The 11060-nt window shown below is 40.6% G+C and overlaps 1 protein-coding gene across 1 annotated transcript; it reads right to left on the bottom strand.

The window, feature by feature from the left end:
* Positions 1-2178: 2178 nt before the first annotated feature.
* Positions 2179-10324, bottom strand: TSTD3 (thiosulfate sulfurtransferase (rhodanese)-like domain containing 3). Its single transcript, XM_006881236.1, has 6 exons — positions 10243-10324; positions 9102-9261; positions 3542-3558; positions 2768-2941; positions 2520-2679; positions 2179-2251 (listed from the first exon to the last, which is right to left on the bottom strand). Exons 1-6 carry the CDS (start codon positions 10322-10324, stop codon positions 2179-2181), a joined length of 666 nt encoding a protein of 221 aa, XP_006881298.1.
* Between the last annotated feature and the right edge of the window lie 736 nt (positions 10325-11060).

The following is an 11060-nucleotide window of genomic DNA, read 5'->3' on the forward strand; positions in this document are numbered from 1 at the left end:
TATGAGGTGGATTGATTCAGTGACTGGGATAATTGGGATGGGAGTGTCAGAGACAGTGCAATTGGCACAGGACACAGCGGAGTTTAGGGCTGTTGTACATAGGGTCACTATGAGTTGCAGGCGACTCGATGGCACATAACAACAACAACAACCCCAAAATATCAACTCTTTTAAACAAGTACTGTCTAGTAATGAGTCCCAGTTTTAATAGCAGCAGCATTGCATTATATGATATATATCATCCATTTTAATCTTCAAAACAGTACTGATACAAAAACAGTTTTCTCTATGTGGACCCTCAAAAAGAGAGATTGATAGTGTGGGCTTGAGCATGGCAGAGATTTTGAGGATAACACAAGACAGAGCAATGTTTCAATTGGGTTGCTCGTACAAGTGCTGTAAGTATGCTGAAAACCATCAAAAAATGGCCAAAACAGCACATTAACAGAGAACTGCCAGATGTGCAGGCTGGGTTCAGAAGAGACTATGATACTAGGGATATTTTAGCTAATGTTAGATGAATCTTGACTGAAAGCAGAGAGGACCAGGGGAATGTCTGTTTTTCATTTACTATGCAAAGCCAATTTGACTGGATCACAACAAAGTGTGGCTGACTCTGAGAAGAATAAGAATCAGAACACCTGATTGTACTTTTGTGAAACCTATACTCGGACTAGGAGACAGTGGTCAGAACAGAGCAAGGAAACTGCATGGTTCAAAATCAGGAAGGGTTTACACCAGGGATGTGTCCTATCTTCATACTTTTTCAATCTATATGCGGCCTGGGAGACTGGACTCTATGAGGAGGAATGTGGCATTAGGATTGGAGAAAGACTTATCAACAACCAACCTGTGTTAAGCAGATGACACAAACCTGCTTGCTGAAACTGAGAAGGAACTGAAGTGTATGCTCCAGAAGGTCAAGAACTGAAGCCTTCAATATGGATTGAAACTCAACATCAAGAAAACAAAGATTCTCACCACTGGGCAAATTGGCATATATCATGACTGACAGTGAAGAGATTGAGATTGTTAACAGCTTTAGTTTGCTTGGCTCTACAGTCAGCACTCTTCATACCAGCAGCCAGGAAATCAAAAGAGGAATTGCATTGGGGAAATCTGCTGTCATGGACATTTCCAGAGTATTAAGGAGCAACGATATCAGTCTGGAGACTAAAGTGCACCTGATCCAGGCCATAGTCTTCACATTTACATGCTATGCAACAGAAAGTTGGACAATGACTCAGAATGATAGAAGGAGAATTGATGCCTTTGAGCTGAGGTGCTGGAGAAGAGCATTGAATATGCCATGGACTACAAGGAGAATAAAGATTTTCATCATGGAGAGGGTTAAACCAAGCTGCTCCTTTGAGGCAAGGATTCTGTCTATTATACTTTGGACATGTTGCAAGGATGGACCAGTCCTTGGAGAGGGACAATGCAGAAGAGGAAGGCCCTCAATGAGATGGACTGACTCAGTGACTAGGGTTCTCGGGGTAGATGTGTCAGAGACAATAAGTTTGGCACAGGATAGAGCAGGGTTCAGAGCTGTCTACATAAGGTCGCTATGAGTCACAGGAGAGTTTAGGGAACATAACCACAGCATAGTCGACTAGACTGCTCCCCAACAACAATATATCAATACCTTGGTCAAGATACAGAACATTTCCATCACGCAAAATGTTTATTGCCTTTTCTTCCTGCCTGTTTTTAATTATATTAAATCTTTACAAATGATGTCACTACTGTGCTGGTAACAGCATTGCCATAATTTTATGTTAAGGTATTTTTCATTGTATCAATTTCACCTACTTCTCTAGAGTCTATATTCTCAATATTTTTAACTTAATGCTTGTAATCAGCTGGTCCAATTTATAACCTCTGTGATGAACAGAAGCTACACAAACATAATCGCACATTATGATTAGTTCACATAACTACCTAGCCTTAGAGAGTACTATTGAACTATAAACTGTTTAAAAATTAATTCTTAGCATTCCAACCTTTATATCCCCATGGCAGGAGAGTGATATTTATAATATTAAAGAAAAAATTCAACAAGTAAATTGACTTATCCTCTAGCCACTGGTGATGCCAGAACTAGATGTTTATTCTTTTGTTTATTCCATTATTTAGGCTGCCTGTACACCAAGATGACTCCAATATGAATTCTACAGTTCAACTTCCTTTTTTCTTCTCTGGGAATTCATAAGTTGCCCATTCCTTCCATCCTCCCGCATAGTGTTGAGCACTGAAAACATAGGACATCATTCTGTCAACATTTTATTCTGCTTTGTGGTAAATAATTGCTGAGAACATTAAATGCAGTGACTAGTCACCATATAAATTTAGGCCGTATGCCTATTTAATTGACTGCTGTGCTTTTGAGTAAAATGGGGGAAAAAAGTTAGTCTCAGTTTAACATTAGTTTTAAATTCCTAAATAGACAAAATATGTAATGCATATGAGACATCACAATAAACATCTTTTTACCTCTTTTTAATGCTTCATCTACATACCTGTTAAAGCCTAAAGATAGTGCTGTGTCCAAAGCCTTCTTGCTTCTCACCCCAGCAAAACAAGAAAACACTAGATTGTCTGATTCAGATGGCTTTACTTCATTGTACTTGTCTTTAAAATCTCTTGCATTCATTTGTAGAGCCTGGCCTACCTCATCCACTGAAAGAAAATGTTAAGAATTTCATTTTATGCACAGTAAATATTTATGTTGGTATATCAATTTAAGCTTAAGATATATGCCACTTACATGGTATATTGATGGACCCAGGAATTTTCCCAGACTTAAGAATTTCCCATGTTTCTCTCACATCAACTAACATAACGTTTTTGGAAGTCAGCAGGTTTTTAAGTTCCTTGTAAGTGATTTCTTTAGAAACAGCAGTAGAAAAATTGTACCAGCTTCCATTTATTGACTTCAAGCCTGGAAAGAATGAAACCATTTAGGCACCTTCAAAATGTTACCAGAAGCTCTGGTGTCCTTGTGTGGAATTGTACTGAACCCAAAGGTGGTCAAATCCACCAGCTATTCCACTGGAGAAAGATGGGTAGGCAGTCTTCTCCCCTACAATTTGCAGGCTCAGACACGTGGCTGGAGGGTCAATTATGAGTCAGTTCTAACTCCATAGCAATGAATTGAGTTGACTGTCTTTTGAAAGTAGCTATAAAATATGGAATGAGAGAATTTTCTCCTGGTTCCAATTTTATTTTAATAAACTATTTTTTCTCTGTGTTTTGTACACATCCTAACGTTGAAGAAGGATAGTCTGTTAATGCTCTGAGTGCTGAACAGCTGACATTGTACAAGCTCCATATTCTGTTGTCGTCTCCTAGACCACAAATTGTAAGAGGTTTGTATATACTCATTAAATATTTGGTAACTGAATTACAGATCTGATTTGTAAATTTTAATCATAATCCAAGTTAAAATACTGTTAAATTTTCATTTCTTTTTAAAAGCAAAGATAAGCCACATATTAGATGTGAAGATTTGACATTTTATGCAATACTTATAAAAGCTTACTGGCACTATTTCTGTCTCTTATAATGTAAACACAAGAATATTATAACAAAAAAATCTATGGGCCTATACTGATGCAGGGATATAACTGAATGAATAAACAACTGAAGGAAAGGAACAATTTTCCTTACGTTGGAATTCCAGTTATAACTGTAGAAAGAAGACTGAGAGAAAATAAGTCTTATACAGACACTCCAATAATACTACAACTCTTGATTTACCAACATGAGTTCCAAAGATCAGCTTATTAGGAAAAAAATCACATTATGTGGAAATGGAGGGTGATTATATTATTGCATAATGGCCAAACCACTGAGAATGGTAGATAAGTTGACACAACCATTTCAGTCAATACCATTTTCTTCTTGCACCTCAGCATTTGTTATTGCTAGATTTCTGTTGTTACTGTATAAAAGAGTATAAAATAGTGTGGTTTTCACATTGTAAAAAGTGTAAAATGTCAGATGACAAATAGATGTAGGCAAGAATCATTGGTAGATGCTGGATTTTGATGCTAGGTTTAGTTGGTAAAACTATGATGAAACTGAATAGTTTCTAGCCATAAGATTCTGACTAATTACAAAGGGAGAGAGCTGTAGGAGATCTTTTTAGCCAAAGGTAACATAACCAGTAATAAGACTTACTGGTCTAGCTCATTTAATCGAACTTCACTTTATTACACTTAGCAGCTACTGTGTTGTCATAAATTGAAGGTTTGTGGAAATCCCGTCAGGCAAGTCTGTGGACACCATTTTTCTCAACACATGCTCATGTCTCTGACATTTTGATGATTCTCACAATGTTTCAAGCTTTTTTATGTTGTTGTTGTTGTTGTTATGTGCCGTCGAGTTGCCTGCGACTCATAGCGACCCTATGTACAACAGCCCTAAACTCCACTCTGTCCTGTGCCAATCGCACTGTCTCTGACACTCCCATCCCAATTATCCCAGTCACTGAATCAATCCACCTCATAGAGGGCCTTCCTCTCCTGCGCCGTCCCTCCACCCTCCCAAGCATGATGTCCCTCTCCAAGGACCGGTCTCTCCTCACTACATGTCCAAAGTAAGTTAGACGGAGCCTCAGAATCCTTGCCTCCAAGGAGCCACCCGGTTTAACCCTCTCCAGGACAAATCTATTTGTTTTCCTAGCAGTCCATGGTATTCTCAATACTCTTCTCCAGCACCACAGCTCAAAGGCATCAGTTCTCCTTCTATCCTCCTTGGTCATTGTCCAACTCTCTGATGCATAACAGGTGATTGCGAAGACTATGGCCTGTATCAAACACACCTTAGTCTCCAGAGAGACACCACTGCTCTTCAGCTCTTTGGAGAGGTCCCTAACAGCAGACTTTCCCATGGCAATGCGCCTTTTAATTTCCTGGCTGCTGGTGCCAAGACTGTTGGCTATGGAGCCAAGCAAACTAAAGCTGTGTACAATCTCAGTCTCTTCACCATCCATCCTGATGCTGCCGATTGGTCCAGTGGTGAGAATCTTTGTCTTCTTGACATTGAGCCTCAATCCATATTGTAGGCTGCAGTCCTTGATACTCTGCAGCAGGTGCTTCAGGTCCTCTTCAGTTTCAGCAAGCAGGGTTGTGTCATCCGCATAACGCAGATTGTTGATAAATCGTCCACCAATCCTGACCCCACATTTCTCCTCATAGAGCCCAGCCTCCCAGATAATCTGTTCTGCATATAGGTTGAAAAGGTATGGAGATAGGATGCATCCCTGGCGTACGCCCTTCCCAATTTTGAACCATGCAGTGTTCCCTTGCTCTGTTCTGATGACTGCCTCCTGGTCCAAGTATAAGTTTCGCATTAGCACGATCAAGTGTTCTGGGATTCCCATTCTTCTCAGAGTCAGCCACAGTTTGTTATGATCTACACAGTCAAATGCCTTTGCATAGTCAATGAAGCACAGATAGACATTCCTCTGATATTCCCTGCTTTCAGCCAAGATCCATCTAACATCAGCTACAATATCTCTAGTACCACGATCCCTTCTGAAACCAGCCTGGACTTCTGGTAGTTCTCTGTTGATGTGCTGTTCCAGTCGTTTTTGGATAATTTTCAGTAAAATCTTGCTTGCATGTGAAATCAGTGAAATTGTTCTGTAGTTTCCACATTCGGTTGGGTCGCCTTTCTTTGGGATAGGAACAAATATCGACCTCTTCCAGTCAGTTGGCCAAGTGGTCATTCTCCAGATTTCTTGGCACAACTTGGTGAGCACGTCCAGGGCAGCATCTGTTAACTGAAATATATCAATTGGTATACCATCTATTCCTGGAGCCTTATTTTTGGCCATGTCCTTCAAAGCAGCCTGAACTTCTTCTTTCATCACCATAGGCTCTTGCTCATATGTTGTTTCATGAAATTCTTCTGTGTCTTCCAATTCCTTTCGATACAGTGACTCAGTATATTCCTTCCATCTTTTTTTTAATACTTCCGGGATCATTTAACGTTCTGCTGAAAGCATCCTTGATTATAACAACTCGAGGTTTGAATTTGTTCTTCAGTTCCTTGAGCTTAAGATATGCTGAGCGAGTTCGGCCCTTTTGATTTTCCGACTCCAACTCCTTGCACATTTTTTATAATATTGCAAATTTGGGGAAATAAAAAATATTAATATTTACTTTGTTGCAATATTTGCTTGGAAATGAACTCACAACCTCTTTGAGTTATGCCTTGTAGATTTTACATACACTTGGACATGATGCACTGGGAGCAACATAAAATCATGGCTAGTATTCTTGCCACTGATGCATAATCCAAAATCTTACAGGAGAAAATCCCAGGTGAACCCAATCTAATATATAATTTCCATTAAAAAGTGTTAAAGTCATGAAAGACAAACATTGTACAGATTAGTGAATAAGGACACGTGGAACTCTGGTGGCACAGTCTGTAGGGAGTTGCACTGCTAACCCAAAGCCTCTGATGGTTCAAAGTCACCTCTCCTTCCATGGGATTTACAACCTCAGAAACTTCACTATATATCAAGTCGCAATAATAAAGAAAAATATTGAATGGCACAAGAAGCATCAAAAGAAGATGGAAGGAGTACGTAAGAAAATATAATACAAGACATTCACATAAGAAATATAAATGGCCAATCTTGCTAGTAATTAAAGAAATACAAAATTTAAACAAATCTGGATGTAGTGATGGATTTGTAAAAATTTAAAAGATTGAGAAAATACACTGCTGATGATGTTTTAAGCACTTCTAGGTATCCTTCAGAAATATTTAACATAAGTACATACAAATGGGTTTTTTGGCAGCACTATTTACAATATTAAAAAACTGGAAATAAGCTGAAAGTCAGTCAATAAGGGGGCAAATATATTCTCAATTTTCTTTGCTTCCACCGGAGGAAATACACTCATAATATCCAACCAGACAAGATCTTGACCCCCACAAGGTTAGGCATGACCCTCCAGTCTGCTGAACCTACTTTTAACAATCATCAAGTCCGATACTCGTTGCAAAATTGTGGAGTGTTTTAGGGAAAAAAGTTGTGCATAAGCATATGTGTCTTGGAAAAGATGCAACCTAAGTGCTCCTTGGAAGCAAGGATGGCAACACTTCATCTTTCTTTCTTTGGACATGTTGTGAGGAGAGGATTATTCCTTGGAAAGGAGTATCATGCTTGGAAAGATGGAAGATCGGCAAGAGAGAAGACTCCCAACAAGTGTCTTCTCCTTGACACAATAACTGCAACAATGGGCTCAAGTGTTTCAGATGATGAAGATGGTGCAGGATATGACAGGATTCAGTTTGTTGGTCACAGCATCACTGTGAGTTGTACTTGACAGCACCTAACAATATGTGTAGGGCATGGGAGCTCTGGTGGTCCAGAGGCTAGGGAATTGCACGGCCAACCCAGAAGCAAGTGGTTTAAATTTACCAGCTGATCTGTGGATAAAAGATGGCCAAAAATTCCTCTGAAAACCCACTGGAGGGCCAGTTATGAGTTGGTTTCAACCGGATGGCTATGAACATGTGTATGGAGCTCTGGTGACCTAGTGGGGAGGGAGTTGCACACCAATCCAAACATGGGCAGTTCAAATTCACCAGTTACTCCAAGGAAGAACAATGGACAGCCTTCTCCCTTGCAGTTTACAGCCTCTGAAGGATCAACTATCAATGTGCTCTGATTCAATGGCAATGAGTTGGGTCGAGTAGATATCTGTGTGGTAAAACATCGTCTCACATATATTGGGCATGTTATCAGGAGGGGCCAGTCCTTGGGAAAAAAGATATCATGCTGGGAAAAATGCCAACTCCATGGCACCTAACTATTTCTTTGTTTAGTCATCTCTTGTTATATCTCTAAATACAACGCTATAAGACACACCCTACACTAATACTACTGTATTAATAAGGAAACTCCATTTGCAAGGATTAGAACCAGGTACGGAGAAACACATCTATAAAGGAAATTGAAGTCCCTATACTGGGTTGTAATATCTGGTTGTAGCACTTTAAGACTGTTGGCACCTTTTAGGTTAAGTTTTTCAAATAGTTTTGATAACCATAGGAGCCTTAGCTGACAGAGTCAAGCTCTTATCACTTACAAATTCTGAAAAACCAAAAGTTGCAAAGACCTTATATCCTTGGGGGGAAAAAAGATAATTTTTTGTTTTCATTTGTCTTTCTGTCAGATATACAAAGTGAGAAAATTAAAAAGGTTTCCCCATTTCCTTCAAATTTTCAGAAGTCAATCTTTTTTCTACTCAATGGTGAGATCTTAAAATAGCTGGAATTGTCCTTGCCCAATCAGACTGCAGAGTGACTGTTCCCATGTGCCTCTCTGCCTCAGCAATGTTGAATTCTTAAGCTACAAAGAATCCCAGATGGAAGCTGGAAGACAAGGCGCTTAACTAATGAGTGTTGAGTAAGTAGAAAATGAATCCAGAAAAAATTTGCATAGGTAAATGTCTCTTAAACTACGGAGGTTGTACTAACAATTGAGAAACTAGTTGTTAATTCCCGGCCCCTGTAACTTCCCCAATAACAGGTGATGCTCAAGGAGCGGCAGCGTGGAAAAGGGAAAGGAGGCCAGAAAATCTGGATTTAGACCTATCGCCTCCACGAACCATTTTCATGCCTCTGGCTTGTTTCCTCAACTGTAAAATGAGGTGGTGTACTTTTGTAGCTCTCTAACACGTTAAGTATGGTTCAAGGCGGTTATTTAATCAAGAGATAAACCCTGTGCTCTTTAGTGGGACATAAGTGAAATTCGCAAAGCAGGGATCGCCATTACATATTCTCCTAGCAAGATCTGGACGGCTTGCTCGCTCTCCAGAATCCAGAGTTGACCTCCATTGCCCAATTAAGTACAAGCTCGTACGAGCAATGGTTACTGCTCTCACTGCGTCCCCCAGAGCAACCTCAGGCTCCAGAATCTGAAGGACCGAGAGCTCTGCACATAGATGCTACATCCCCAGGAGTCTAGAGTAAATGAAACTGTAAATCCAAAAAAGCAACTCCAACCAAAGCCACCCATTTCCTAAAGGGCCTGGTGAGGCGCTCTCCGCCTTCCCCAGTGCAGCCGAGCTCACCCGAGAGCGCGGCTTCCGCCGACCTGAAGACCGCGCTGCGCACACTCCAGAGCAGCAGTCCCGGCTGCACCATTGCTGCGCACTGAGCGCTTCCTCCTCCCGTCGCCCGGGCGATGCGCGGCGGCCTCTCGGGCGCCCTCCAGCTCAACACCGGCTAGATCTGGTAGTGCGACAAAGAGTAGTCAGGACCCACAAACATTCCCAGTTTCAAAATTTCAAGTCCTTTGGAGGAAATCAAGAGCTACCCTTGGTTGGTTTTTTGTATGTTTGTTTGCATTTTGCGTTTTCCTTTTTTTTTAAGAGAGAGAAGTTTAAAATATAAATTAGAAAACATACTAGAGTTAATATTTAACGATTTAAAGTAAATAACTTGTTTAGCCGCTCGACTGACTAAGTGCATAGGAAAATGTGCTACTGATAAAAACGTGCCACCTCTCTCTGGGTATGTGAATCTCCCAGAAGCTCTGCAGAAGAAAGCTAGGCAATCTCCCCCTTGTGATTTAAAGCCTCAGAAAACCTTGTGGAGAATCCGCTATGAGTGGTTCAAGCTTGACAGCAAAGAATTCGAAAGTTTTTAATATGACTTCCTTTGTAGCAAGATTTTCAGATATTGAGTTGGTTTAAAGGTTTTAAGCTACCTGCACCCTTTTGTAGGTATTGTCTCTGTCTCCAAGAAATTATTCAATTGAATTATTCCATAGTCTCATGCTGGCAGCCCCACAATCTAATAATGTTTTAGAAGATATTTTGTCAATGTTAGTTTCAACTACCTTATAAAGGGTATGCGTTTCCTACTATTGTTGTAACACGTTAATGCAAATTTACTGGCTTAAAAAAATCCCAAACACCACAAATTTACTATCTACAGTTCTATGGGTTGGCTCAATGTCCTAGTAGTAAGTTACACCGCCAACCCATACGGCACTCGGTTTAAGTCCACCGGCTTCTCTAGAAAGATGGACAGTCTCCTATACCACGATTTAAAGCCTCTCAATGCCCATGGGCGGTCAGCAGTGTCGTCTCTGACTTCACCGAACACAACAAAAATAGTACAGTAGTAGCCTCACTAGAGATTAAGATAGTGCGTGTGGTTACGAGCTCAGCTGACTATGACGCAGCAATTAAGCCTTGTTGCAGTCACAGTGTCGATCCAGCTTTTCCAGAGTCTTCCTCTTATCCACTACTTTTCCAAACCTGAGAAGACTACTCCCGCCTGAAGACATGGCCAGTATATTTAAAACAAAGTTTCATCATCCTTGCCTCCAAGGAGCATCCTGGTTGCCCTTTCTACACGACAGATTTGTTTTGTTCTTTGAGTAGTCACGGTATTTTCAATACTCTTCACAAACACACTTCAAAGGCATCACTATTTTTTTTTTACTCTTGTTGTGTACCTGCAAGTCGGATCTGACAGGCACAGGATGAGATTGCCCCTCTTTCTCCAGGGGAGCATCTGGTGGATTCACGCATGTGCTTTAGGAATTGGAGCGCAGTTTCCTGCCTCTAGGCCAGGCCACTAGAGCTTCCTCAAAGGCGTCTCATCTTATTGTTGTATGTCATTGAGTTGAAGCCAACTCATAGCTGACCTTTCAGTGGGTTTTCAGAGGCAATAAATCGCATGGGAGATTGTTTATCATTTTCTCTCAGGGCAGTCAGGAATTGACAGCACAACTCCTTACCCATAAGTCACTTAAGTGGAAAATTCCCCTTCACTTTGTCTCAGGTTCCCTTATGCATTGTCCAACATGTTTAAGCACCAGCTGAAAATGCCATGGCATACCTTAGTCTTCAGAACTATAATCTTGTTCTTTAGCAGTTTAATGAGATCCTTGACAACAGATGTGCCCAGTGCAGACCTCTGTCTTCCTTCAGTACCACTGGTTCTTGATCATATGCTATTTCTAGAAATGATTCAATGTTGGCCAATACAGTGACTCTCTGAATTTTTTTCCCATCTTC

Source organism: Elephantulus edwardii, unplaced genomic scaffold, assembly GCF_000299155.1.
Source record: "Elephantulus edwardii isolate Elephantulus edwardi_28Jun2011 unplaced genomic scaffold, EleEdw1.0 scaffold00013, whole genome shotgun sequence".
In the NCBI taxonomy this organism is placed as follows: domain Eukaryota; kingdom Metazoa; phylum Chordata; class Mammalia; order Macroscelidea; family Macroscelididae; genus Elephantulus; species Elephantulus edwardii.